At 42.4% G+C, this 24116-nt stretch overlaps 1 protein-coding gene across 3 annotated transcripts in view; it reads left to right on the plus strand.

The window, feature by feature from the left end:
- SAMHD1 (SAM and HD domain containing deoxynucleoside triphosphate triphosphohydrolase 1) overlaps positions 1 to 24116 on the plus strand; it is a 61428-nt gene that overhangs the window by 23534 nt on the left and 13778 nt on the right. For all 3 annotated transcript variants that reach the window (XM_030825201.1, XM_030825200.1, NM_001280119.1), the window contains 7 exon segments: positions 1293 to 1363; positions 9366 to 9521; positions 11830 to 11930; positions 12049 to 12157; positions 16311 to 16402; positions 17503 to 17618; positions 23326 to 23465. In XM_030825201.1, coding sequence (XP_030681061.1) covers positions 1293 to 1363; positions 9366 to 9521; positions 11830 to 11930; positions 12049 to 12157; positions 16311 to 16402; positions 17503 to 17618; positions 23326 to 23465 — 785 coding nt within the window.

The following is a 24116-nucleotide window of genomic DNA, read 5'->3' on the forward strand; positions in this document are numbered from 1 at the left end:
CACCACACCCGCCTAATTTTTGTATTTTTAGTAGAGACAGAGTTTCACCATCTTGGCTTGTCTCCAACTCCTGACCTCGTGATCCACCCGCCTCAGCCTCCCAAAGTGCTGGGATTACAGGCATGAGCCACCACGCCCAGCCCTTTTTATTTTCTTTTGAGATGGAGTCTTGCTCTGTCACCCAGGCTGGGGTGCAGTGGTGTGATCTTGGCCCACTGCAAGCTCCACCTCCCAAGTTCACACCATTCTCCTGCCTCAGCCTCCCGAGTAGCTGGGACTACAGATGCCCACCACCAAACCTGGCTAATTTTTTGTATTTTTAGTAGAGACAGGGTTTTTACCATGTTGGCTCGGCTGGTCTTGAACTCCTGACTCAAAGTGATCCACCCACCTCAGCCTCCCAAACTGCTGGGATTACAGGCATGAGCCACCACACCCGGCCCTAGTGGATTTTCTTAAAACTGCTATTTTAATCCAGATATTTTCAATCCGAAGATTTCAAAAAGTTTTTGGCATTAATATTCTTTTTAGTTACACAGAATTGTCCATTTATCAAGCGCTGTGTGGTGGTGCATGCCTGTAGTCCCAGCCATTCGGGTGGTTGAGGCAGGAGGATGACTTGAGGTCAGGAGTCCAAGGCTACAGTGCATAATGATCATGCTTGTGACTAGCCACTGCACTCCAGCCTGAACAACATAGCAAGACTCTGTCTCTTCAAAAAAACAATAAAAACTGCCCTTTTATCAGATTTATGTAAGCCCTGGTGACTGGAGACCGCTTGATGGAGAGCTTACTTTTCCATATGTTTCTGCTTCCTATTCTCCTGTTTTAGAAATAGGAAGGAAGGGTTTGTCCCTTTTCGTGATTGTATTTTTAAATTATTAATTTCTGTTGCTATTCAAGTTCAACTAAAAAGATTAAAGGATTCAGTTTGGCCGAGTGTGGTGGCTCACGCCTGTAATCCCAGCACTTTGGGAGGCTGAGACGGGCGATCACCTGAGGTCGGGAGTTCGAGACCAGCCTGACCAACATAGAGAAACCCCATCTCTACTAAAAATACGAAATTAGCTGGGTGTGGTTGCACACGCCTGTAGTCCCAGCTACTCGGGAGGCTGAGGCAGGAGAATTGCTTGAACCCCGGGGGGGGTGGAGATTGTGTTGAGCCAAGATTGTACCACTGCACTCCAGCCTGGGCAACAAGAGCGAAACTCCGTCTCAAAAAAAAAAAAAGAAAAAAGTTTTTGTTGGTTTAAAGATGTTTTTCTTGTTCTAAGGCTGCTTTTGTTTTTAAGGTCATGGGCCATTTTCTCACATGTTTGATGGACGATTTATTCCACTTGCTCGCCCAGAGGTGAAATGGACGGTATGTATTCATATAGTCAGTAGTCAATAAAAAGAATGACTATTTAAGCAGGTTCTTTAGTTAATTTATCTGTTTGATTCCACTACTGTGTTATAAAATACTTCCCCATTACAGTGTCCAGGGTGCTTTCATTCATATATATATATATATATATATATATATATATGCTTTTGTTTGGTCCTCACAGTAGTCTGTAAGGAAGTTATCATTATCTCCCTTTTTACAAATAAAGGAACTTGAAACTCTTGGATGTGTATTGATGCATCAAAAATCACAAAGCCGTTAAATACTGGAATCAGCAATACAAAACCAGTTGCCAGTTTAATGCTCCTTCTGCTCCATTGTACTACTGTATAATAAAAGGCCAACTCCAATTTTGACACATTTGGTATGACCATGAACTAACTGTTACCAGCCAAGTCATATATATTAAATGAATCATTTTAAAATTAGGCATTTGCAGGTGGCTGTCCCATATTTTGGAATCAATTTTCGAGAAGTAAAATTAGGTTGGTTTTTACTATACTGTATTTCTGGAACGGGAATAGAAAAAGGATATTAATATATATTGAAAACTTCTTACATGTCAACCACTTTTTTTCTCTCTCTCTCTCTTTTTGAGGTATAGTTCACATACAATAAGTTGTCCAGATCTTAAGTTCAGTGAGTTTTGACAGGTGTATACATCCATATGACTATTACCCAGTCAGGATATAGAGCATTTCCATCTTCCTGAAAAATTCCCATGTGCTTTTTCTCAGTCAATTCCCACTCCCCCTCACCCCACCATCACCTTCTGATTTTTACAAACATAAATGAATTTTGTTGTTCTTAGACTTGATTAAGCAGAATCATATAGGAGGTCCTATTTTATGCCTTGCTTTATTTACTCAACATAATGGTTTTGAGATTTGTTCATGTTATGTGCCTCAGTAGTTGATCCTTTTTTTTTTATCACCTACGTAGTGTGGCATTGTGCGAATAAGTCACAATTTGTTTACCCTTTCTCGTTTTGTTGGAATTTGGATTGTTTTCAGGTTTTGGCTGTTATGAATAAGGTTGTCGTGCACATTATCACAAGATTTTGGTAGAAATACATTTTCTATGTTGTTGTAGTGTGGAAAGTTAATTACATTTTTAAAACAAGAAATACGTTCAGCAGAAATATATTATTTTATAAAAATAAAAATAGATAAAGAAATACATTTTCACTTCACTTAGGTAAATACTGAGGAGTTAGAATTGCTGGGTCATATGGTAGATATGTATTTAATTCTATAAGAAACTACCAGAGTTTTCCAATGTGGTTGTACCATTTTACACTCCCATCAGCAACATACTGGAGTTCCAGTTGTTTTACAGCCTCATCAACATTTGGCCTTTCAGATTAGCCCTTCTAATGAGTGTCAAATGGTATTTCATGGCTTGATTTTCTAATGTATGTTGAATAATATTTCCTGTACTTTGTACTTTGTTATTGATATATCTTCTTCTGCAAAGAACTCTGAACATTTTACTCGTTTAAAAAGTTTGATTGCTTGCTCTTTGATTATTGAGTTGTAGGAATTCTTTATATATATATATGGTTAGGTATATGTATTGTGAATATTTTTCCCCAGTGTCTGGCTTGGCCAATTCATTTTTTCATGGTGCCTTTTGAAAAACAGACGTTTTCAATTTTGATGAAGTACTCTGGTTCTTCAAGCCAGTAAAATGGGTAGTTTCTCACCAGTTTTTCTGTCTTGGGGCCTGCTCTTAGGCGAAAAACCATAAAACCGGAATGTCGCCCAGTACCTCTCCCTTCTAAGTATTGAGGTCTAACATCCGCTTGGTTTTGGTCTCTCTCCAGGACCTTCAGTGAGTTGTCCAGAGCTTATAGTTGTTTTCTTCTGCAGTTGATCTAATAGGATCTACTCAATCATTACCAAGTCTTTTCCTTTAAGCATTTTGCCTTTCACATTTAAACCCTTAGCTCATGTACAATTTATTTTAGTTTAAGTATATGGGAGAAATCTTTTTATTTCTTTTTTTTTTTTTTTTTTTTGAGATGGAGTCTCACTCTGTTGCCCAGGCTGGAGTGCAGTGGTGCGATCTTGGCTCACTGCAACCTCCGCCTCCCGGGTTCAAGCGATTCTCCTGCCTCTCCTTACAGGCGTGTGCTACCACACCCGGCTGACTTTTGTATTTTTAGTAGAGATGGGGTTTCATCATGTTGGTTAGGCTGATCTCGAACTCCTGATCTCATGATCCGCCTGCATCGGCCTCCCAAAGCGCTGGGATTACAGACGTGAGCCACCACGCCCAGCCGAGAAATCTAATTTTTAAATAGTTCATCCTATTCCCACTGACTGTAATACCAACCCCAACATTTATTAACTTCCCATATATGATGAATCATTCTGCATTCTGTTCTGTTTCCACACTTGTTACTTGGGGAAGAAAAAAAAAGAAGAAATTTTTATCTGAGAAATATTACCCCCTTTACATTATCAGGCCCAGAGAGGCATTGAAATAGAGCAGCAATCATGTCACGCCCCCTTGAGCTAAATAATTATTATCTCTTGAAGCCAGCTGTTATGTGGGATGCCAGGTAACCATAAAATGCCATATACCCTGTACTTCATAATATGTAGCCAATCACTAACTAATGTTATTTCTGTAAGCCAGTGAACATTCCTGACTAACAACTTTTGTTATCACCTCCTCTTTGTGATCACCTCCTCCTCCTGATTTGTGCTCTTTTCTTTTTTTTTCTTTTCTCTCCTTTCTGTCTCTCTCTCTCTCTCTTTTTCTCTTTCTCACTTTCTTTCTTTCTCACTCTTTCTTTTTCCCTTCCTTCCTTCCTTTCCCTTCCTTCCCTTCTTTCCCTTCCTTTTCTTTCCCTTTCCCCTTCCCCTTCCCCCTCCCCTCCCCTCAACAGGATCTTGCTTTGTCACCCAGGGTGGAGTGCAGTGGTGCAAACACGGCTTACTGCAACCTCGACTTCCCAGCCTCAAGCAATTCTCTCACTTCATCCTCCCGAGTAGCTGGGACTACAAGCACACACTACCATGCCCAGCTAATTTTTTGTAGGGGGGGGTTCTCACTTTGTTGCCCAGGCTGGTCTCAACTCCCGAGCTCAAGCTATCTGCCCAACTTGGCCTCCTAAAGTGCTGAGATTACAGGCCTAAGCCACCACACCTGGCCAGTCCTTTTTTCTTTAAAAACTTGAGCCTCTCTCTTGTTCTCCCCAAGCATTCCCCAAGGCAATTTGTAAATGTGTCTTCAACCTTGTTCCAAATAAACTCTCTATATTAAACATTCCTCAGCTCCTTCCTTTTAGGTTGACATACTTTATAATAAGATTTATGTTTTTATTTTTTCCTTTCTGTGGAGAAGAGTCTTACCATGTTGCCCAGGCTGGTCTTGACCTCCAGACTCAAGCGATCCTTCCACCTCAGCCTCCCAAGTAGCTGGGGCCACAGGCCTGCACCATCACACCTGGGTATTTATTTGTAGAGATGGAGTCTTACTATGTTGCCTAGGCTGGCCATGAAAGTCATACATCTTTGTTATACTTACTCCTAAGTTCCTTATAATTTTAGTTATTATTGTTATTGTGGTCTGTGCTAGCTTTATGAAACTTAATTTTTTCTGTTTGCTAGTATATTCACAGTTGGCATTGGTATATTTAAAACTACTATTTTGAAAATCCCTTACTTTGTTTATTTATTTATTTACTTATTTTTATTTTATTGTTTTTGAGACAGGGTCTTGCCCTGTCACCTGGGCAGGAGCTCAGTGGTGTCATCTAAGCTCACTGCAACCTCTGCCTCCCAGGGTCAAGTGATCCACTTAATTTTTATTTTTTAAAATACTCTCTCTTGGCCGGGCACGATGGCTCACGCCTGTAATCCCAGCACTTTGGGAGACCGAGGTGGGTGGATCACGAGGTCAGGAGATCAAGACCACACTGGCTAACGCAGTGAAATCCCGTCTCTACTAAAAATACAAAAAATTAGCCAGTTGTGGTGGCGGGCACCTGTAGTCCCAGCTACTCAGGAGGCTGAGGCAGGAGAATGGCGTGAACCCAGGAGGCGGAGCTTGCAGTGAGCTGAAATTGCACCACTGCACTCCAGCCTGGGTGACAGAGGGAGACTCCGTGTCAAAAAATAAATAAATAAAATACTCTCTTTATATATAATTTTTTTTTTCTGAATCATTAGAAAGCAAGTTTTGACCAGGCATAGTGGGTCATGGTTGTAATATCAACATTTTGGGAGGCCGAGGTGGGCAGATCATTTGAGCCCAGAAGTTCAAGACCAGCCTGGACAACATGGTGAAACCCCATCGCTACAAAAAAATTTAAAAATTAGCCAGCCATGGTGGGGTGGCAGGATTGCTTGAGCCTGGGAGGTTGAGGCTGCAATGAGCTATGATCGTACTACTGCACTCCAAGGCAGGTAACAGAGTGAGAACTGTCTCAAAAAAAGAAAGTTAGTTTTTAGACTGGACACAGTGGCTCACACCGGTAATCCCAACAGTTTGGGAGGCTAAGGCAGGAGGATAGCCGTGAGCCCAGGAGTTCAACACCAGCCTGGGCAACATAGTGAAACTGTCTCTGCAAAATTATGAAAACATCAGCTGGTCATTGTGCACACCTGTGGTCCTAGCTACTGAGAATAGGAGGATTACTTGAATCCAGGAGTTCAGGGATACACTGAGCTATGAATACGCCACTGAGCTCCAGCCTGGGTGATAGAGCAAGAGCCCTGTCTCTCAAAGAACGTAAATTGTTGAAATACTTTATTTCTAAATACTTCAGTGGGTATTTCCTAAAAACAACATTTTCTTACATAACCATAGCATAATTATCAAAATCAGTAAATTAATGTTGATGCAGTACTCTTATCTAATTCAGACTTTCAAATTTTACCAATTGTCCATATAGAAAAAGGGGAAAAAACTTTTTTTCCCTGGTCCAGAATTACACATTGCATTTAGTTGCCATTTTTCTAGTTTCTTTTGATCTGGAGCAATTCTTCAGTCTTTATCGTTAGTGACTTTGTAATTTTTTTAAAGAGCAACTGAGCTATTTTGTGGAATGTTCCTCAATTTGAGTTTCAGTGTGATGTTTCCTCATAGATTCAAGCTATGCATTTTTGGTAGAATGCCACAAAAGTGATGTGTCCAGATCGGACGCAGTTGCTCACGTCTGTAATCCCAGCACTTTGGGAGGCCAAGGTGGGTGGATCACCTGAGGTCAGAAGTTGGAGACCAGCCTGGCCAATATGGCGAAACCCTGTCTCTACTAAAAATATAAAAATTATCTGGGCATGGTGGTGGGCACCTGTAATCCCAGCTACTCGGGAGGCTGAGGCAGGAGAATCACCTGAACCTAGGAAGCGGAGGTTGCAGTGAGCCAAGATCATGCCATTTCACTCCAGCCTGGGCAACAAGAGCAAGAAAAAAAAAAAAACAAACACAAAAAATTAGCTAGGTGTGGTGGCACGTGCCTACTTGGGAGGCTGAGGAAGGAGAATTGCTTGAGCCCGGGAGGCGGAGGTTGCAGTGAGCCAAGATCACGCCACTGCACTCCAGCCTGGGTGACAGAGCTAGACTCTGTCTCCAAAGAAAAAAGTGATGCATCCTTCATAGTGTATCATCTCAGGAGGCACATAAATCCTAGTTGAGCCAATACCAATGATATTAATTCTGCTTACTTGATTAAGGCATTGTCTGTCAAATTTCTCCATTATAAAGTTACTATTTTTCCTCTTTGTAATTACATATATCTTGATTCAATTTGTTTTTTGTTTTTTGTTTTTTTTGAGACAGAGTCTCACTCTGTTGCCAGCCTGTAGTGCAGTGACATGATCTCAGCTCACCACAACCTCTGCCTCCCAAGTTCAAGTGTTTCTCCTGCTTCAGCCTCCTGAGTAGCTGGGACTACAGGTGCATGCCACCACACCTGGCTAATTTTTGTATTTTTAGTAGCGATGGGGTGTCACCATGTTGGCCAGTATGCTCTCGATCTCCTGACCTCATGATCTGCCTGCCTCTGCCTCCTAAAGTGCTGGGATTACAGGCGTGAGCTACTATGCCCGGCCAATTTGTTTGTTGTTGTTGTTGTTGTTTGGAGACAAGGTCTTGCTCTGTTGCCCAGGCTGGAGTGCAGGCATGAACATAGCTAACTGCAGCCTCAACCATCTGGGCTCAAGCAATCCTCCCGCCTTGGTCTGCCAAGTAGCTGGGACCACAGGCGCATGCCACTATACCCAGCCAATCTTTTTATCTTTTTGCAGGGACAGAGTCTTGCTTTGTTGCCAAAGCTGGCCTTGAACTCCTGGGCTCAAGCAATCCTCCCACCTTTGCCTCTCAAAAAAATGCTGGGATTACAAATGTGAGCCACTGCACCCAGCCTGATTCTGTTTTTGTGGGATTTTTTTTGTTTTTGTTTTTGTTTTTGTTTTTTTGAGACAGAGTCTCACTCTGTTGCCCGCCGAGGCAGGAGTGCAGGGCGATCTCGGCTCACTGCAACCTCCACCTCCTGGATTCAAGTGATTGTCCTGCCTCAGTCCCCCAAGTAGCTGGGATTATAGGTGCACACTACCATGCCTGGCTAATTTTTGTATTTTTTAGCAGACAGGAGGTTTTGCCATGTTGGCCAAACTTGGACTCCTGACCTCAAGTGATTCGCCCACCTCAGCCTCCCAAAATGCTGGTATTACAGGTGTGAGCCACCGCACCCAGCCCTGACAGACCTGATTCTGTTTTTAAGAATAGTTTCTGGAGCAAGAATTGTTTCTGGGCGGGGGGGAAGAATAGTTATAGGACAAGGTGCTTGTAATCCCGCCACTTTGGGAGGCTGAGACAGGAGGATTACTTGAGCCTAGGAGTTCAAGACCAACTTGGTCAACAAATCAAGACCCTGCCTCTACAAAAAATTTAAAAATTAGCTGGGTAGGGTGGTGTGCACCTGTGGTTTCAGCTACTCGGGAGGCTGAAGTGGGAGGATCACTTGGGCCCAGGAGTTCAAGGCTACAGTGACCCCATGATCACACCACTGGACTCTAGCCAGGGCAACAGAGTGATTCCCTGTCTCTTTAAAAAAAAAATAGTTATAGGACAATTCAGGTTTTGTTTTTCATCTTGAGTTAGTTTTTGGTAGGACCTAGGAAAGGGCAGATGTCTTCAGGAGTTCATTTGATCCTTTACATTGTGAATGAGTGAGCAGAGAGAGATGAGCAAACAGGCCAATTTGAGATTTTTTTTTTTTTTTTTTTGAGACAGAGTCTCGCTCTGTCGCCCAGGCTGGAGTGCAGTGGCGTGATCTCTGCTCACTGCAAACTCCACCTCCCGGGTTCAGGCCATTCTCCTGCCTCAGCCTCCCGAATAGCTGGGACTACAGGTGCCTGCAACCACGCCCGGCTAATTTTTTGTATTTTTAGTAGAGACGGGGTTTCACCATATTAGCCAGGATGGTCTCGATCTCCTGACCTCGTGATCCGCCCGCCTCGGCCTCCCAAAGTGCTGGGATTACAGGCGTGAGCCACTGCGCCCGGCCCCCAATTTGAGATTTCAAGGGAGAGGTTTTTTTTACTGGCAAGTTTGCAGTTACCCGTTTTTACCACTAGAGGGTAGTGCCTAACAGAGCTTATAACTGCGCATGTTCAAAGGCTGATGAAAAAATAAAATTCAATTTTGTGATGATTTTATTAAAATGTAATTCTATCTACATGATCTTGTAATATTCATTTAGATACTATAAATGATTATATCATAAAATGCATTAAATATGTTTATGAAATAATAAGTTTTGTAAAAGGTTTGTAGACTAGTAAAATCATGAAAAATCTGACAGGTTTTCAAAAATGTTCCTAAGATTGTGGTTAGAAACTAGAGAATTAATATGCAATAGACCCTTATCTCAGAATTACTTGGAATTGAGGATAATTTTGTTAATCAGGGCCCCCAATGGGCTAGAATCTTTAACACATCATATTGTGCTTACTTTTCCTAGCATGAACAAGGCTCAGTTATGATGTTTGAGCACCTTATTAATTCTAATGGAATCAAGCCTGTCATGGAACAATATGGTCTCATCCCCGAAGAAGATATTTGCTTTATCAAGGAACAAATTGTAGGACCACTTGAACCACCTGTCAAAGATTTATTGGTAAGTTTATGTACAACTTAATTTTAACTGGTGCTTTTCATCTAGCCTTTTCATGATTCCTTCTGAGTTATACATTTGGCTATTTTAGAGGCTAAATGATAAAATATGAGTTCTATGTTTCTGCTGTTTAATGCAAAAAATAAAAGGCTTATATTTTTTTCTGGCTCTCAACTGAATTAGTTAGAAGTTACTTCCCAAAAATATATATACAGAAATTCTTTTTTGAGACAGGGTCTTACTCTGTCACACAGGCTGGAGTGCAGTGGCGCAATCTCAGCTCACTGCAACTTCCACCTCCTAGGCTCAAGCGATCCTCCTACCTCAGCCTCCTGAGTAGCTGGGACCACAAACGTGCACTACCATGCCCAGCTAATTTTTGTATTTTTTGTAGAGATGGAGTTTTGTCACGTTGCCCAGGTTAGTCTTCAAATCCTGAGCTCAAGTGGTCTGCCCAGCTCTGCCTCTGAAAGTGCTGGGATTACAGGTGTGAGCCACTGTGCTTGGCATAAATTCTTTTCTTTCTTTCTTTCTTTTTTTTTCTTTTTTTTTTTTTTTTTTGAGATAGAGTCTTACTCTGTCGGCCGGGTTGGAGTACAGTGGCATGATCTCAGCGCAGTGCAACCTCTGTCTCCCAGGCTTAAGCAATTCTTCTGCCTCAGCCTCCCGAGTAGCTGGGATTACAGGTGTGTGCCACCATGCTTGGCTAATTTTTGTATTTTTAGTAGAGACAGGGTTTCACCATATTGCCCAGGCTGGTCTCAAACTCCTGACCTCAGGTGATCCACCCGCCTCGGCCTCCCAAAGTGGTGGGATTACAGGCGTGAGCCACCGCGTCTGGCCATACATTCTTTTTTAGTGAATATATATGCAGTATTTTATTCATTTAAAAAATATTTTTTTAGAGATGTGGTCTCACTATGTTGCCTAAGCTGGTTTCGAACTCCTGGGCTCAAGTGATTCTCCCACTTTGGCCTCCCAAAATGCTGGGATTACAGGTATGAGCCACCATACCTGGCCTGCAGTATTTTATATAGAAGCCTAAAGTAACTTTGTTTGGAATGTAAATGTGTAGGTTTTATTTAACCATTAAAATGAACATATTTGGCCAGGTTCAGTGGCTCATGACTGTAATCCCAGCACTTTGGGAGGCCATGATGAGAGGATCACTTGAGCCCAGGAGTTTGAGATCAGCCTGGGTAACATACTGAAACCCTGTCTCATGCCTGTAGTCTCAGATGCTTGGGAGGCTGAGGCAGGCTGCAGAGATCTGTGATTGTGCAACTGCACTCCAGCCTAGGCAACAGAGCTAGATCCTGTCTACAAATTAAAAAAAAAAATCATATTTGAAATATTTAAATATAGGAAGATCTACAAAAAAGTTGAACTGGTTCAATGGAAAATCTGTTTTGTTTCCTTTTTGATCTTTTGTATTTTTTTAATTAAAAATAAAGTTGGGAAATAATTTCCCCCGAGACTTTTAGGGCTGTTTCCTCAAATATATACAAGTGTACTTACAGTATAAGATAGAGATGGGTTTTGTAGCAAATATCCTATTTCCAAAAAAATGGAGCTCAAAGAATACATTTAACAATGCATATTATTTAGACTAGGTGTGTAGCTACTTTGAAAGATAGTACTGTTTTAATGCATGAATTCAAGCACTGTTAGTTTATTATTAGATTTTATATTATTTATTTATTTATTTTTGAGATAGTGTCTTGCTCTGTTGCCCAGGCTAGAGGGCAGTGGCACAACCTCAGCTCACCGCAACCTCCGCCTCCTGAGTTCAGGTGATTCTCCTGCCTCAGCCTCCCGAGTAGCTGGGAGTACAGGCGCTTGCTACCATGCCCAGCTAATTTTGTATTTTTAGTAGAGACAGGGTTTCACCATCTTGGCCAGGCTGGTTTTGAACTCCTGACCTCTTGATCCGCCCTCCTCGGCCTCCCAAAGTGATGGGATTACAGGCGTGAGCCACCACGCCTGGGCTAGATTTTATATTTTTCAAAAACTTATAAACCAAGAAAACACAAAAGTTGTTGGTTTTGGGAAATGTAATAGCGTTAAGATCTTTTCAGTGGCACAAGAAAATGTGGTAACAATAGGGTATCATATACCTTAGCATTTATTTTCCCTTTCTACTAGTTTTGAAATGAAGTGGAAGAAGGAAAGAATAGAACCTTCTAGTTTATCTCATATTCCCAGTCAGGTATCTGTTTATAATTTACAGATTAATAAAATTGCTTTGCTTTGTTTATAAATAGATTTGGTGCCTATCCTAAAACTTCCAGTGGGTTTTCTTGCCTTCCAGTGGCCGTATAAAGGGCGTCCTGAAAACAAAAGCTTCCTTTATGAGATAGTGTCTAACAAAAGAAATGGCATTGATGTGGACAAATGGGATTATTTTGCCAGGTATGCACTGAACACTTCTGAAAAGTTGGCTAAAATATTTATATAAATTTAGTATTACTATTTAAGGTACAGCTTCCTTGTTGAAAAATTTCATCTCTCTGCTTTGGAATCCTTCTAGGGACTGCCATCATCTTGGAATCCAAAATAATTTTGATTACAAGCGCTTTATTAAGTTTGCCCGTGTCTGTGAAGTAGACAATGAGTTGCATATTTGTGCTAGAGATAAGGTAAGCTGTGCCAGAGGAGGCAATAAGAAGAATGTTGTTCCTGGTCTGAAATTTGGAAATAACCATTTAACAATTTGGAATAATTGGTAAATTGTCAATCTCTTTACTTAATTCCTAGGATTTGTAAATATCTTTAGTCTCTTTCCTCCTACTGCATTATTAAATAATAATAAAATTAAAATGGACATTTATTAAGTTTTGAGTTAGACACTGGTTTTGGGGTTTTTTTGTTTGGTTGGTTGCATTTTTTTTGAAATAGGGTCTCACTGTGTTGCCCAGGCTAGTCTTGAACTCTTGAGCTCAAGTGATCCTCCCTCCTCAGCCTCCCAAGTAGCTGGGACTACAGGTGCACACTATCATGCCTGGCTTGTATGAGGCATCATTTTAAGTGCTTTGGATGGATCAACTCATTCCGTATAACCCTGTGAGATAGATACTATTATTCCATTCGACAGGCGAGCAAATTAAGGCACAGAGAAGGCATCTAATTAACAAGTGGTAGAGTTGGAATTTCAACCCAAAAAGTTTGGTTCCAGAGTCTTTTTGTTTTTGTTTTTTTGTTTTTGTTTTTTTGTTTTGTTTCGTTTTGAGACGAAGTCTCGCTCTGTCTCCCCAGGCTAGAGTGCAGTGGCATGATCTTGGCTCACTGCAAGCTCCACCTCCCGGGTTCACGCCATTCTCCTGCCTCAGCCTCCCTAGTAGCTGGGACTACAGGTGCTCGCCACTATGCCCGGCTAATTTTTTTTGTATTTTTAGTAGAGACGGGGTTTCACCATGTTAGCCAGGATGGTCTCAATCTCTTGACCTCATGCTCCGCCTGCCTCGGCCTCCTAAAGTGCTGGGATTACAGGCGTGAGCCACCGCGCCCGGCCCAGAGTCTCATTTTTAATCACTGTATTAGTGTTGAAAAATTTTATACAGTTGACACCTGAACAAAATGGTGTTTAGGGGTGCTGCCCCCTATCCTAGTTGAAAGTCTTGTATAACTTTTCTTTTTTTTTTTTGGAGACGGAGTCTCCCTCTGTTGCCTAGGCTGGGGTGCAGTGGCACGATCTCGGCTCACTGCAAGCTCTGCCTCCTGGGTTCAAGTGATTCTTCTGCCTCAGCCTCATGCCTAGCTAGGTTTACAGGTGCATGCTACCACACCCAGCTAATTTTTGTCTTTTTAGTAGAAACGGGGTTTCACCACGTTGGCCAGGCTGGTCTTGAACTCCTGACCTCAAGTGATCCACCCGCTTCGGCCTCCCAAAGTGCTGGGATTATAGGTGTGAGCCACTGTACCTGGCCTGCATATAACTTTTGACTTCCCAAAAACTTAACTAAATAGCCTCCTGTTGACCAGAAGCCTTATTGATAACCTTAATGGCCAGTTACACACATTTTGTATGTTTTTTTGTTTTTTGTTTTCTTTCCAGATAGGGTCTTGCTCTGTCACTCAGGCTGGAGTACAGTGGCACTATCATAGTGCACTGTAGCCTTGACTTCCTGGGCTCAACTGATCCTTCCTCCTTTGCCTCCCGAGTAGCTGGGACTATAAGCCTATGCTTGGCTAATTCTGAAATTTATTTTATAGAGGTGGGGTTTCACTGTGTTGCCCAGGCTGGTCTCAAACTCCTGGGCTCAAGCAACCCACCCACCTCAGCCTCCTAAAGTACTATGATTATAGGTGTGAGCCACTGCACCCAGCCTATTTTGAATGTTACATGTATCATATACTATATTCTTTTTTTTTTTTTTTTTGGATACAGGACCTTACTCTGTCACCCAGATTGGAGTGTAGTGGTGCGATCTCAGATCACTGCAACTTCCACTTTCCCAGCTCAAGCAAATCTCCCACTTAAGCTTCCCGAGTAGCTGGGACCACAGGCACATGCCACTATACCGGGCTAATTTTTCTATTTTTTTTGTAGAGACAGGGTTTCGCTGTGTTCCCCAGGCTGGTCTCGAACTTCTGACCTCAAGCGACTTGCCCTCCTTTGCCTCCCAAAGTGCTGGTATTACATGTGTGAGCCACCACGCCCCATCTACTGTATTCTTACAATAAAGTAAGCTAGAGAAAATGTTACTAAGAAAATCATAAGGCAAGGCCAGGCGCGGTGGCTCATGCCTGTATTCCCAGCACTTTGGGAGGCCAAGGTGGGCAGATCACCTGAGGTTAGGAGTTTGAGACCAGCCTGGCCAACCTGGGCAACATGGTGAAACTCCGTCTCTACTCAAAATACAAAAATTAGCTGGGCACAGTGGCAAGTGCCTGTAATCCCAGCTACTTGGGAGGCTGAGGCAGAAAAATCACTTGAACCCGGGAGGCAGGGGTTGTGGTAAGTCAAGATTGCGCCACTGCACTCCAGCCTGGGCGACAGAGCAAGGCTCAACCTCAAAAAAAAAAAAAAAAAACACAAAAAGAAATTCATAAGGCAGAGAAAATTTATTTACTATTCATTAAGTGGAAGTGGATCATCATAAAGGTCTTCATCCTCATCATCTTCGCATTAAGTAGGCTCAGGAAGAGGAGGGGTTGGTCTTAGTGTCTCAGAGGTGGCAGCGGGGCAAGAAAATCTGTATAAGTGAACTCTTACAGTTCAAACATGTGTTGTTAAAGGTCAACTATAGTTAAACAACTGAAATCACTAGGTCCCTGTTAGATGGCAGTCGTGTAATCAAAAAGTAGTATAGTACTATACTATAGAAAGTCAAGAAGGGCTAGGCATGGTGGTTCATACCTGTAATCCCACTACTTCGTGAGGCCAAGGTGTGCAAATCTCTTGGGCTTACGAGTTTGAGACCATCCTGGCCAACGTGTTGAAACCCTGTCTCTACTGAAAATACAAAAATTAGCCAGGCATGGTAGCATACACCTGTAATCCCAGCTACTCAGGAGGGTGAGGTACAAGAATCGCTTGAACCTGCGAGGTGGAGGTTGCAGTGAGCCAAGATTGTGTGCCACTTCATTCCAACCTGGGTGACAGACCGAGACTGTCTAAAAAAAAAAAAAGTCAAGAATGAAGAACATAAGAATAGTAATACCTATTTCCTAGAGTTATTGGGAGGATTAAAATATATATTTAATTTAAGGTACCTAAAACAGAACCTGTCACAGAGTTTGAGCATGTGATAGACTTTAGGGTTTTTTTTTTTTTTTTTTCTTTGAGATGGAGTCTTGCTCTGTCGCCCAGGCTGGAGTGCAATTGCGTGATCTCAGCTCACTGCAACCTCCGCCTCCTGGGTTCAAGCGATTCTCCCACCTCAGCCTCCCTAGTAGCTGGGATTACAGGCACCCGCCATCATGCCCGGCTAATTTTTGTATTTTTGTAGAGACAGGGTTTCACCATGTTGGCCAGGCTGGTCTTGAACTCCTGACCTCAAGTGATCTGCCCACCTTGGCCTCCCAAAGTGCTGGGGTTACAGGCATGAGCCATCGCACCTGGCCTAGTTTATTAAGAATGAAAGTTCTTGGCCGGGCACGGTGGCTCACGCCTGTAATCCCAGCACTTTGGGAGGCCGAGGCGGGCAGATCACGAGGTCAGGAGATCGAGACCATTCTGGCTAACACAGTAAAACCCCGTCTCTACTAAAAATACAAAAAATTAGCTGGGCTTGGCGGCGGGCGCCTGTAGTCCCAGCTACTCGGGAGGCTGAGGTGGGAGAATGGCGTGAACCCAGGAGGCAAAGCTTGCAGTGAGCCGAGATGGTGCCACTACACTCCAGCCTGGACAACAGAGCGAGACTCCATCTCAAAAAAAAAAAAAAAGAATGATAGTTCTTGCAATGAAAGACTTGTACTCCAGCCTGGGCAACAGAGTGAAACTCCATCTCAAAAAAAAAGCAAAGAATGAAAGTTAGCTGGGCACAGTGGCTGATGCATGTTATCCCAGCAAGGCTGAGGTGGGAAGATCACTTAAGACCAGCCTGAGCAACATAGCAAGACCTTGTCTTTAAAAAAAAAAAAAAAAAGAATGAAAGTTGCAAGCCAATAAATGGCTTTACTAATCTGCCTCCTCATTTTTTAGTGGGGTCAAAGGTGTTAATGAAGAAGCCCTGATGCATAGCCCTCTTGTCTGCCACTATCCCTTTTCCTTCCTTGTCCTATGTACTTGTCTGTAATAAGGTTAACATAATCTGATCCTATTAATATTTACTTCATGTTTTCCTGCAGGAAGTTGGAAATCTGTATGACATGTTCCACACTCGCAACTCTTTACACCGTAGAGCTTATCAACACAAAGTTGGCAACATTATTGATACAATGTAAGAAACTTGATTGTCATTTCCCTGTAAAATTTTCCTTGATACTTGGCTAGAGTATCATACTAGGCTCAACTAGACATTTCTAGATAAGTTCAAGTGAATATTAAGTGATTAAATTGAAAATGGTTTCCTTAAAGAAAAAATCTAGCATAAAGTTAATTTAGTTGGAGGAAAAGGAGGGAAGTGGATAAAGGGGCAGATGAAGGGAAGAAGAGCTGGCTTAGGCCAGACGTGAAGCGGGAGTGCTGAGATCACTCAGGACCTCAGCACAGGTAGTCACTTACATACCATTCTCATCAGGAGAATGGGAGGTAGGACATGAATATTTAAATTCTGAGATTAATGACAAAAATTAACTTTAAGGATTAAGATTAATGTCTATTTGTATCCTGTCAAATATTTATCAAAATTAGTACCAAACAGTAAAACCAGCAGGAATTTTACCTCTTCCTGACCCAGTCAGAACCATAGCAGAAAACTGTACAGCCAGGTCTGTCCGTGACTCAAAGATTCCATGAGGAGTTATCAAACACTGGGTGTGAGTCAAGTTACTTCTTCCATGTCGCTAAAATAGCCTTAAATTGATTAACTTTTCATGTTCTTTTTCACATTTGTGTTGAGGAAGTATATCTTCATTCCTATTTTTTACCTATCCTTTGTCATGAGCAGATTACTTGGAATACATTTTCCTATTTGTATGTTAATACTTTGGTAAGAGTTTTTGTTGTTGTTGTTGTTGTCGTTTTGTAATTCAGAGAGATCTAGTTTCAAAGCCTGGCACTGTTTCTTCCTAACTTGGTTAAATCAAAATTTACTTCATTTCTGCATCTATGAAATGAGGGCTGAATACACCTACCTTATTGTTGGGAAGATTAAATAAGATGGTAAATGCAAAGCCCTGCCGCAGTGCCTGGAACACAGTAAGCATGGCAGCTCCCAGCTCACCAAGCACAAATTTAGTACGGTGGAGAAGCAGTTGTCTTTAGAACATTGTGCCTCATTATTTTATTTCCCTAAAGTAGAAAGATTTCCTTAAGTAAGACGTAAGGCAAATATTCAAAATTTCTCATAAACATAAATTTTTGCAAAATGATTTTTAGGATTACAGATGCTTTCCTCAAAGCAGACGACTACATAGAGATTACAGGTGCTGGAGGAAAAAAGTATCGCATTTCTACAGCAATTGACGACATGGAAGCCTATACTAAACTGACAGGTAAGAAGTAACGGGTAACATAGATGGTCCATCTCAGATAAACTGTAAGATGTCCCTGAATTGCCAGTGAGTTATTTTTCTTTCTTTTTCATTTTTCAAAATAATTATTTAATTTTAAAAAAATAAAGAAAAGGTCTCACTATATTGCCCAGGCTTCTCTCAAATTCCTGCGCTCAAGCAATCTTCCTGCCTTGACCTCCCAAAGTGCTAGGATTACAGGTGTGACCCACTGTACACAGCTGATGGAAGGATTTTAGCTTCCCAAGTAATTGTCTCCTTTTGAATTTGAGTTTTATTTCTGTCTTGTACTGATAAAGTGACCTTGATAAAGGGATTTGACCTATTTGAATCTTTCATCTATAAAATGAGGGTAATGATACCTAGCATATAGTTTTGTTGTGATGTTTAAATGAGGCATGGCACCTAGTATAGACTTGATACGTAAGTACTCAATATACATTATTTAACTTTTTTTTTTTTTTTTTGGAGATAGAGTCTCGCTCTGTAACTTAGGCTGGAGTGCACTGGTGCAGTCTTGGCTCAGTGCAACCTCCACCTCTTCGGTTTCAGCAATTCTCCTGCCTCAGTCTCCTGGGTAGCTGGGATTATACGCATGCCCCACCATGCCCAGCTAATTTTTGTATTTTTAGTAGAGACAGGGTTTTACCATATTGGCCAGGCTCTTCTTAAACTCCTGACCTCATGTGATCCACCCACCTCCATCTCCCAGAGTGCTAGGATTACAGACGTGAGCCACTACGCCCGGCCCATTATTTAACTTTTAAATTTAATTTTTATTTATTTATCTATTTTCAGACAAGATTTTATTCTGTCATCCAGGCTGGAGTGCAGTGGTGCCATCACAGCTTATTGCAGCCTCAATCTCCGGGGCTCAAGTGATCCTCTTGCCTCAGCCTCAGCCAAGTAGCTGACTTGGCTACTTGGGACTATAGGCATGTGCCACCACACCTGCGCAATCTTTTTTTTTTTTTTTGAGATGGAGTCTCGCTGTGTTGCCCAGGCTGGAGTGCAGTGGCACAATCTCAGCTCACTGCAAGCTCCGCCTCCCAGGTTCACACCATTCTCCTGCCTCAGCCTCCCAAGTAGCTGGGACTACAGGCACCCGCCACCACACCCGGCTAATTTTTGTCTTTTTAGTAGAGACGGGGTTTCACCTTGTTAGCCAGGATGGTCTCGATCTCCTGACCTCATGATCTGCCCATCTCGGCCTCTGAAAGTGCTGGGATTACAGGCGTGAGGCACTGCCCAGCCACACCTGGGTAATTTTTTTAATTTTTGTAGAGACAGGGTCCCATTATGTTGCCCAGACTTGTCATTATTTAACTCATACCTGGACTAATATTGAACACCAAAAAACTGACTTGGCCATTTAACATTATTTTCATTATAAAAACACAAGATGCCAGGAACATCTGTCCACACTTCTACAGAAACAAAATCTGCAGCTTAGTATGGAAAGGAGGAAAGAGAGGTAAAGGGTAAAGGTGCCACCGCTGGTTCTTTTTTTTTTTTTTTTGGGGACAGAGTTTTGCTCTTGTAGCCCAGGCTGTAACGCAATGGCATGATCTCGGCTCACTGCAACCTCCACCTCCTGGGTTCAAGTGATTCTCCTGCCTCAGCCTTCTGAATACTGGGATTACAGGCGCCCACCACCACGCCCAGCTAATTTTTTTGTATTTTTACTAGAGACGGGGTTTCACCATGTCAGCCAGGCTGGTCTGGAACTCCTGATCTCAGATGATCCATCCGCCTCGGCCTCCCAAAGTGCTGGGATTACAGGGATGAGCCACCACGCCCAGCCACAGCTGGTTTAATGTGGGAAAGTATTGACTGAGATAAAGCAAAAGAAGTAGAACAAAAAGTGTACACCAGTCAGAGTTCTTAGTTACAAATTATGAAACTGTTTAACTAAAAATAAAATTGGGCAGGGCACGGTGGCTTACGCCTGTAATCCCAGCACTTCGGGAGGCCAAGGCGGGCAGATTACCTGAGGTCAAGAGTTCGAGACCATCCTGTCCAAAATTGTAAAACCCCGTCTCTACTAAAAATACAAAAATTAGCCAGGCGTGGTGGCGCACACCTGTAGTCTCAGCTACTCAGGAGACTAAGGCAGGAGAATCTCTTGAACCCAGGATGCAGAAGTTGCGGTGAGCTGAGATCACACCACTGTGCTCCAACCTAGGCAACAGAGCAAGATTCTGTCTCAAAAATGAATAAATAAATAAATAAACAAAAAAATAAAAATAAAATTGGAAAGCAATCACGTAGCTTACAGAATCCGTGGAAAGGCTGGAGGCTCTGAAAATGGAGAAAAACAACAGCAGCCAAGTGACCTAAGACACAGCCAAATCACTCTACCGTAGCCTCCTGCCAAGAGTGCTGCTGTTCTACCACAGCTGGATTCTATGTGCTGCACAATGACAGAATGAAACCTAAACTAGCTCCTCTTAAACTGTCTTTGAAGAACCAGTTTTTAAAATTACCAACCCTTTGCAGATTGATATTTCTGTAAAGTATGATAAAAATGAATTACTAGAAAAATGAAATGGGGGGAAAAGGCATGTAAAATACAAGCCCAAATTTTTATTATTCAACTTGACAGACTTCACATTACCTTTCAATAAATTCAATCAAAAGATACATAATAGGCCAGACAAGGTGGCTCATGCCTATAATCCCAGCACTCTAGGGTAGACCAAGGCAGTTGGATCGCTTGAGCCCAGGAGTTTGCAACCAGCCTGGGCAACATGGTGAAACCCTGTTTCTATAAAAATTTTAAAATTAGCCGTGATGGTGTGTGCCTGTAGTCCCAGCTACTCAGGATGCTGAGGTTGGGGGGGATCACTGGAGCCCAGGAGGTCGGGGTTGCAGTGAGCCAAGATTGCACCACTGCAGTCCAACCTGGGTAACAGAGCGAGACCCTGTATCAAATAATAATAATAGAGAAAAAAATTAAAAAATTAAATTACAAGAACTATATACATTGTTCTTTAAAAATATACATGTAAGGCTAGGCAGGGTGGCTCACACCTATAATCCCAACACTTTGGGAGGCTGAGGCAGGTGGATCACTTGAGGTCAGGAGTTCAAGACCAGCCTGACCAACATGGTAAAACCCTGTCTCTACTAACAATACAAAATACTAGCTAGGCGTGGTGGCGGGTGCCTGTAGTCCCAGCTACTTGGAGACTGAGGCATGAGAATCACTTGAACCCAGGAGGCAGAGGTTGCAATGAGCTGAGATCGCACCACTGCATTCCAGCCTGGATGACAGAGCAAGACTCTGTCTCAAAAATAAAATAAATAAATAAGTAAAATAAAAGTAAAAAAAAAAAATTGAACAAGCTGAGGATATTTACTTTTAATTTTCATTCATAATCAAGTGATGCCATATTTTAAAAAGTCAGCCGGGCACAGCGGCTCACGCCTGTAATCCCAGCACTTTGGGAGGCCGAAGTGGGCAGATACGAGGTCAGGAGTTTGAGACCAGCCTGGTGCCTGCAATCCCAGCTACTCTGGAGGCTGAGGCAGGAGAATCATTTGAACCCAGGAGGCGGAGGTTGCAGTGAGCCGAGCTCGCACCATTGCACTCCAGCCTGGGAAACAGGGTGAGACTCTTGTCTCAAAAAAAAAAGAGTCATCTTTATCCAGGTGTGGTGGCATGTGCCTTTAGTCCCAGCTGTTCAGGAGACTGAGGCAGGAAGATTAATTTTTTCAAATTATATTTACATTTAAACTAGCTTTTGGTTTAGCTGGGCATGGTGGCATGTGCCTGTAGTCCCAGTTGCTCAGGAGGCTGAGGCATGAGGATCGCTTGAGCCCAGGAGGTCAAGGATGCAGTGAGCCATGATCACGTGCCACTTCACTCCAGCCTGACAACAGAGCAAGACCCTGTCTCAAAAACAAAACAAAAAAAAATTTAGCCAGGCATGGTGGTGTATGTCTGTAGTCCCAGCTACTCAAGGGCTGAGGCAGGAGGATTGCTTGAGCACAGGACTTTGATGCTGCAGTGAACTATGATCGTGCCACTGCACTTCAGCCTAGGCCACAGAACCTGACCTTGTCTCCTTAAAAAAAAAAAAAAAAAGGCCAGGTGCAGTGGCTCATGCCTGGAATCCCAGCACTTTGGGAGGCTGAGGCGGGCGGATCACTTGAGGCCAGGAGTTCGAGACCAGCCTGGCCAACATGGGGAAACCCAATCTCTACTGAAAATATAAAAATTAGCTGGGCATGGTGGCATGTACCTGTAGTCCTAGCTACTCAGGAGGCTGAGGCACGAGAATCACTTGAACCTGGGAGGCAGAGGTTGCAGTGAGCCAAGATCACGCCACTGCACTCCAGCCTGGGTGACAAAGCAAGACTCTGTCTCAAAAAAAAAAAAAATTGCACAGAGATATGTATATGGAGAAAGTGCATGCAGAAAAACGTTAACAATTGTTGAATTTAAGTGAAGGATATTTTATTTTGAAATTTTTCAAAATAAAAATTGGGAGAAAATGAAAGAAAGGAAAAACATTTCTTCTACTCTCATCATCGAATGGGACATTAAAAAAATCATTGTTTTATTATTATAGAAATTTACAAAGCCATGTACCTGTCACTTAGCTTCAACAGTTATCAACACATGGCACTTTTGCTTCATCTCCTCATCTACCCACTCTTGTCAAACACTGGACTATTTTGAAGCAGATCCTAGACATAATTTTCCTTGTAAATACTTCAGGACCGTTCTCTTTTTTTTATTTTTTTTTTTAGATAGTGTCACTCTGTCACCCAGGTAGGAGTGCAGTGGCGCCATCTCGGCTCCCTGCAACTTCCACCTCCGGGGTTCAAGCGATTCTCCTGCCCCAGCCTCCTGAGTAGTTGGGACCACAGGCATGTGCCACCATGCCCGGCTAATTTTTGTATTTTTGGTAGAGGCAGGGTTTTGCCATGTTGGCCAGGCTGGTCTCGAGCTCCTGACCTCAGGTGATCCACCTGCCTTGGCCTCCCAAATTGCTAGGATCCCACAGGTGTGAGCCACAGCGCCTAGCCACCATTCGTTTTTAAAGACAAAATAAAACATGTCAACAATAAATCCATACACCTTTATGTGCCCATCACCCAGCTCAGCAATCATCAACTCTAATGCAGTCTTATTTCTCTCTGTCCTTCCCCACTCTCTGGATTACCTGGAAGTAAATCCAAGACATTGACAGGAACTTTTTTTTTTTTTTGAGACGGAGTCTCGCTCTTGTTGCCCAGGCTTGAGTGCAATGGCACAGTCTTGGCTCACTGTAACCTCCACTTTCCAGGCTCAAGCAATTCTCCTGCCTCAGCCTCCTGAGTAGCTGGGATTACAGGCGCCTGCCACTACACCCACCTAATTTTTTTGTATTGTTAGTAGAGACAGGGTTTCACCATGTTGGACAGGCTGGTCTTGAACTCCTTACCTCAAGTGATCCGCCCACCTCGGACTCTTAAAGTGCTGGGATTGCAGGCATGAGCCACTGTGACTGGCTGACTGGAACAGTTTTAAAAGGTTTTTTCACTTAAGTCTTTTAAAAAATTTTCTCATATTGCTAAAATAATAATGTACCTACATTTGTGAACTGCCTGTTAAGATCATTTCAGTAGAATAACACTATATAATTCTTTAACTCTGTGTTTTTATTTTAATATAACTGAAATGTCATCAAATTGGCAGATAACATTTTTCTGGAGATTTTATACTCTACTGATCCCAAATTGAAAGACGCACGAGAGATTTTAAAACAAATTGAATACCGTAATCTATTCAAGTACGTGGGTGAGACCCAGCCAACGGGACAAGTAAAGATTAAAAGGGTGAGTTATCAGGCATCTTTCCATTAGTGAAAGGTTATCTCTGTCCTCCAAGAGGAAACCACTAACCTATCATGATACTATGACTCTGTACTAAGTACTTTACATTTATTCTCATTTAATCTTCACAGCAGTGCAGGGGTCTTAGGCCTGTTTTACAGATAGAGAAACCGAGGCTTCACTGAGCTTAAATAACTTGCTCATGAAAGCATATTTAGCTAGGATTCAAAAGCCAGGTCTAACTTAACTCCAAATCTTTGCTCTCATCCAGGAAGTGAGAGTGGGTCTCCAATTTTGGCTAGATTCAAGCATGAGAAAATGAATATAAGGGAAAGGAACCTCAAAAGAAAGTGCTTGCATGAGCTTCACTGAGGCTGTGGTGACCCGTTGTAATGACTTGGTTCCTTCACAGGATATCAGTCTCCCAGATGGCACATACCTGTCTTCTTTAGCTCAAATATCTATTTTCACCTCCTACTTGTTGAAGAGTTTTCTCTTTGCCAGAAAGCCATAACACAAGTCATACTTATAACCACATCCTACCTCAAAATTTATTGGGTTATAGTTTACTTCCTCTTGTTGTACTAATAGGTTAATGTCACTTTTTTTTTTCAAAATGTGAATTTTGTTTCTTTGTTTGTTTGTTTTTAGACA

This window comes from Nomascus leucogenys, chromosome 13, assembly GCF_006542625.1.
Source record: "Nomascus leucogenys isolate Asia chromosome 13, Asia_NLE_v1, whole genome shotgun sequence".
Taxonomy (NCBI): domain Eukaryota; kingdom Metazoa; phylum Chordata; class Mammalia; order Primates; family Hylobatidae; genus Nomascus; species Nomascus leucogenys.